The sequence below is a fragment of the Chaetura pelagica genome, unplaced genomic scaffold (assembly GCF_000747805.2).
Source record: "Chaetura pelagica isolate M959 unplaced genomic scaffold, ChaPel_1.0 scaffold520, whole genome shotgun sequence".
NCBI classification, from domain to species: Eukaryota; Metazoa; Chordata; class Aves; order Apodiformes; family Apodidae; genus Chaetura; species Chaetura pelagica.
Window position 1 is genome coordinate 411972 of NW_009951812.1, and position 4615 is coordinate 416586.

The 4615-nt window shown below is 58.4% G+C and overlaps 1 protein-coding gene across 1 annotated transcript in view; it reads right to left on the reverse strand.

Moving 5' to 3' along the window:
• Positions 1 to 4615, reverse strand: part of KCNH6 (potassium voltage-gated channel, subfamily H (eag-related), member 6) — an 18671-nt gene that overhangs the window by 3971 nt on the left and 10085 nt on the right. Inside the window, exons 5-7 of the mRNA XM_010008104.1 lie at positions 2728 to 3156; positions 1564 to 1963; positions 1087 to 1286 (exon numbers count right to left, since the gene is read on the reverse strand). Coding sequence (XP_010006406.1) covers positions 1087 to 1286; positions 1564 to 1963; positions 2728 to 3156 — 1029 coding nt within the window. The remainder of the gene's footprint in view (positions 1 to 1086; positions 1287 to 1563; positions 1964 to 2727; positions 3157 to 4615) is intronic.

Consider the following 4615-nt stretch of genomic DNA (forward strand, 5'->3'; position numbering starts at 1 on the left):
GGAATCCGTGTGAGTGGTGGCACGTCCAAGCTGCAAGCTCAGCTCAGCACAGGGGATTTGTGACCTGGGTTTGCACTAAGCCAGGAGAACCTGTGCTTGGTAGGGTGCCACAGCTCTGCCACCCATGGCCAGCCCAGGGGGTTTCCTCCATGGGAGAGGTTTCACCCAAGGCTCTCCCAGCAGCAAATCCCCAAATGCTGCCCAGATGTTTAACAAGGCAGCAGCAGCTGAAGGCTGAGAGGTTGAATTCATGCAAATCCATGTCCCAGTAGTGCCCAGGGATGGAGAAGGATCAAGCCTTAGGAAAAAAAGGAACATGAGCTGGGAATGAGCAGGCTGAGGGCCTGCCCAGTGCTGAGAGATGGGGAATACCAGGTCCCATCTCTCTCCTCACCTCATCCTTTCTCATTCCTCTTTTTGCCTTGCAGCTGGCCAAGCCAGCACATTTGGGACCCGGACCCCTCAGCTGAGTTCCCAGCCCAGGCCTCCCTGGCTTGGCCCCCCCCTCACCCCACAGTGTCCCGGTGCCATCAGCACAAGCCTCCCCCGGTGCTGGGAGACCAGCGCCTCCCCGACGCGGCTCCACCATTGATCCCCCCTTTTGCTAACAAGCCCCCGCCTCTCCAGGCTCTAATTAAAATGGATTGAGGTTTATTTAAATGCCCTCCTTTCCCTGCCGCCGAGAGCGGGATGCACTTTGCTTAGCAACCGGCGAGGGGAGAGGAGCTGGATCGATACCGGCTCCGCGGCTCCGTGACACCAGCAGACACTGGCCTGACAGCGCTCGGCGCCGATGGGGCTCTGAGCTCCTCACCAGCACCAAACCTGCTCTCTTGCCCAAAAAAATGCTGGCACAGCCCCCAAAAAAAACCTCTGGGTAGATATGGAGGGATGGACAGACAGAGGGGGAGAAGGAGAAAGGGGCTTGCCAAGGGCGGACGGGCAGACAGACTCTTCAGCCTCCCAAGTCTTCTCCTGCCTCCCCTCCACCAAAAGGATGGGAATGTTTGGGTGGACCAAGATCCGGAGCGGTGGTTGTTCAGGACAAGGTGCCCTGAGGACACGGGGCCTCCCCCCCACGCTCACCGCGTTCATGTCGATGCCGTTGGTGTAGGACCAGGCGTGCTGGAAATACTCCTCCAGGCGCTGGCGCAGGGGGTTGGGGATCTGGTGGAAGCGGATGAACTCCTTCACCCGCAGCATCTGCGTGTGGTAGCGCGCGGTGCCCGAGTACAGGCGCTGGATGATGGCCGAGACGTTGCCGAAGATGCTGGCGTACATCAGAGCTGCAAGGAGAGGGGAGGACTCAGCAGGACATCCAGCTAGCTCAGACCTGGAACCAGCAGGTCGCCAAACCCCCTATCTACCACAGCCCTCAAACCAGTGGGTTTCTGAAATCCCCACTTCTATCTACCTCCCTGTCCATTTGTCGCCATTGAGGGAGATGCTCCCTTAAAACCCCACATGCTCCAGCTCGCAGGTCTATCCCTGTTTCTCACCAGAGCAGCCCCCTCAACCCTCCAAGGCAGGGATGGGGAAAATGGAACACGCAAGGGCACTCACAGCCAATAAGCATCACACAGATGGAGAAGATCTTCTCAGAGTTGGTGTTGGGCGAGACGTTGCCGAAGCCCACGCTGGTGAGGCTGCTGAAGGTGAAGTAGAGGGCAGTGACATATTTATCCTTGATGGATGGCCCGGAGGAGAGGTCGCTGTCGTTGTAGCGCTTGCCGATCTGGTCGCCCAGGTTGTCCAGCCAGCCAATCTTGTGCTCCATGTAGGGCCTCTCCACGTTGCCGATGGCGTACCAGATGCAGGCCAGCCAGTGGGCGATCAGGGCGAAGGTGCACATGAGCAGGAAGAGCACAGCTGCTCCATACTCGGAATAACGATCCAGCTTCCGGGCCACCCGGACCAGGCGCAGCAGCCGGGCGGTCTTCAGGAGGCCGATCAGGGTGGTGGTCTGCAGGGGACAGGTGAAAAATCTTAGGGACAAGCAGTGGATAAAGCTGGCCAAAGGAACGTCTCCAGCCCAACGGTGCTGCCTTTGAAGGATGAAAAAAGTATTTCTAGAGCATGAAGCAACTTGTCCCAGAGGTGAACTCGGAAATAGGTTACATGGAACGTGCCACAGAAAGGGCAGTTTCCCTCTGCTGACCAGAAAGGGAACAAGCCCTGAGATTACAGGTGACCAAGTGAGAAGAGCCAAGGCCAACACTGTGGTTCTTGATGGGTCCTCACCTTGCCAACTGTTGCTCCCAAACCAGCTACCTCTCACCCCACCCCACAGGCTCTCAGCTGAGGTGGGGCCTCCAGGTAGCCCAGTTACCCCAGGGCCATCCCACTGCCAACATTTTGAGGCTTGCTGGCGATACAACCCCAAATTTAGCCTCAATGGCATGTGGGGCCAGCCCCCAAACTGAGCTCCCAGCCTTCTCTGCTGGATCAGCCCTGGTGAGGGGAGCAGGTCCAGTTAGACACTCTCTCAGCACATGCAGGAGGGTCTGTCTGACCTACTAAATAACATCCCAGGTCCCAGCTGCTTGATAAAAATGAGTAATAATGTCCTTGGCCATCCCTCTGACTAACCACCCTCCTCCTTGCAGATGTGGCCATCCACTGCTTCCATCAAGCCATCCCTCTCCCTCTCTCCCTCTCCCAAACATCCCCACCCATCCCTGAGTCCCCTCCCTCCTGTCCTGATGAACCTCCAGGTGGTGCCTGTACCTCATCAGAGCCAGAGCGGAAGATGAGCAGGTCGAAGGGGATGGCGGCGACCATGTCAATGAGGAACCATCCCTTGAAGTAGTGGATGGCAATCTTGCCAGGGTGGCTCACCACCTCGTCGTTGATGTTGACGTAGGTGGTGCGGAAGTTGATGACAATGTCCACAATGAACATGATATCCACGATGAGGTCAATGATGTTGAGCGGGTCGCAGGTGTAGCTGCAGTCCCAGTGCTTCTCCTCCACCTGCTCCTCGTTGAGCAAGAAGGCGGCCGAGTAAGGGGTGAAGACGGCTGTGTAGATGACCAGCAGAAGGATGAGCCAGTCCCACACGGCCTTGAAGGGACTGTAGTGCAGGATGGTCCATCGGTGGATGCGTGGTGCCTGCAGCTTGTACTCAGGAAGGACATCAGCACCCAGGGACAGCACCTGCCAGGAGATGGGTGTGAGGAGGGTGGGAGACCAGGAGCAACGTAGGGCAGTGAGGAGCATGCAGTGGGTTTCCTACACCCTTTTCACCTTCATGTGTTTGTCCAGGAGGCCACAAGGTGAGTTGCACACCCTGGCTGACAACAAGGTCTGCTCAGCTCCTTGTCCATCTCTAATGGCCAGAGCACCCTTGGAGCAAGTGCTTAATAACCTTATGCCTTTCAGATCCCACCACGCTGGCCGGGAGGAAAGTGCCTCCTTCCATGCCTCCTTATGCCTTCAGCTCTGTGCCACCAGCCCAGGAGCTGCTGGATGTCCCTGGCACAGGGCTGTGGGGACAGCAAGCCTGGCTGTGCCACGGCCTGGCCCCGAAGGTGATGGCATGTTAAGCATCTCACAAGCCTTGCATGGTGCCTTTCTTCACCCTAGCAGGGACCTTCCCCTTGATGTCATCCTCCAAGCGGAGAGGACAGCTTAGGCCACCCTCAGCTAAGCTTGGTCTCAGGCAATTCCCATTTCCCATTGGAGCATCTCCAGGGAGAGATGACCTGTGGCCACCAACATGCAAACACCATCTCATGCTTGCAGGCAACCTCCCACCCTGTTTTATGTCCCTCAGTCTGTCTGCCCTCATGGACGCACGCTCCCACTGCACCAGTGGGTCCCCACATGTCCCAGTTTCGCCCTCCAGGACCAATGCCAGCTCCTGGTGGGCTCTGCAGCCACCCTGGGGACACAATTCCAGGCGCTGGGGACCAGGAGGGCTGGGCCTGTCCTGCTCTGGGCGCTGAGAGATGGTGGCATCGAGGGGCTTATTTGGAGCAGGGGCAGATGGATCCTCCCTGCCTGCCCCTGCTGCTCTGTTGTCCCAGGGGTGACCCCACGGTGCTGGCCACCAATGCCACCTGCAGAGGAGGGTGAGGGCCACCTCAGTGCCCTCTAGCAGCACTGAGCCCCCAGCTAGAAGGGTGTTTTTTTGCCTGGCTGGGAGGGAGAGAAGAAGAGGAGGCTCCACATACCCCCAGGCCAGGGTGATGGGCACCACCAAGGTGATGGGCACCACCACAGTGATGGGAACCACCAAGGTGATGGGCACCACCAAGGTGATGGGAACCACCAAGGTGATGGGCACCACCAAGGTGATGGGAACCACCACGGTGATGGGCACCACCAAGGTGATGGGCACCACCACTGTGATGGGAACCACCACAGTGATGGGCACCACCAAGGTGATGGGAACCACCACGGTGATGGGCACCACCACGATTCTGGCAACAGAACCAGAGGAGGAGGAGGGCCTGATCCTTCCTGCCCAAGGGTTTCAGAGCTCCCCAAGTGCTCCTTGCTCCTGCAACCCAGAGGTCCCCACCACGAGCTCCCACATCCCACTGACCCTTGGGGACATCACTCTGTGTCCCTCACCCTGGGGTGTCCCCTCCTCTCCTTTCCCCCCCCCCTC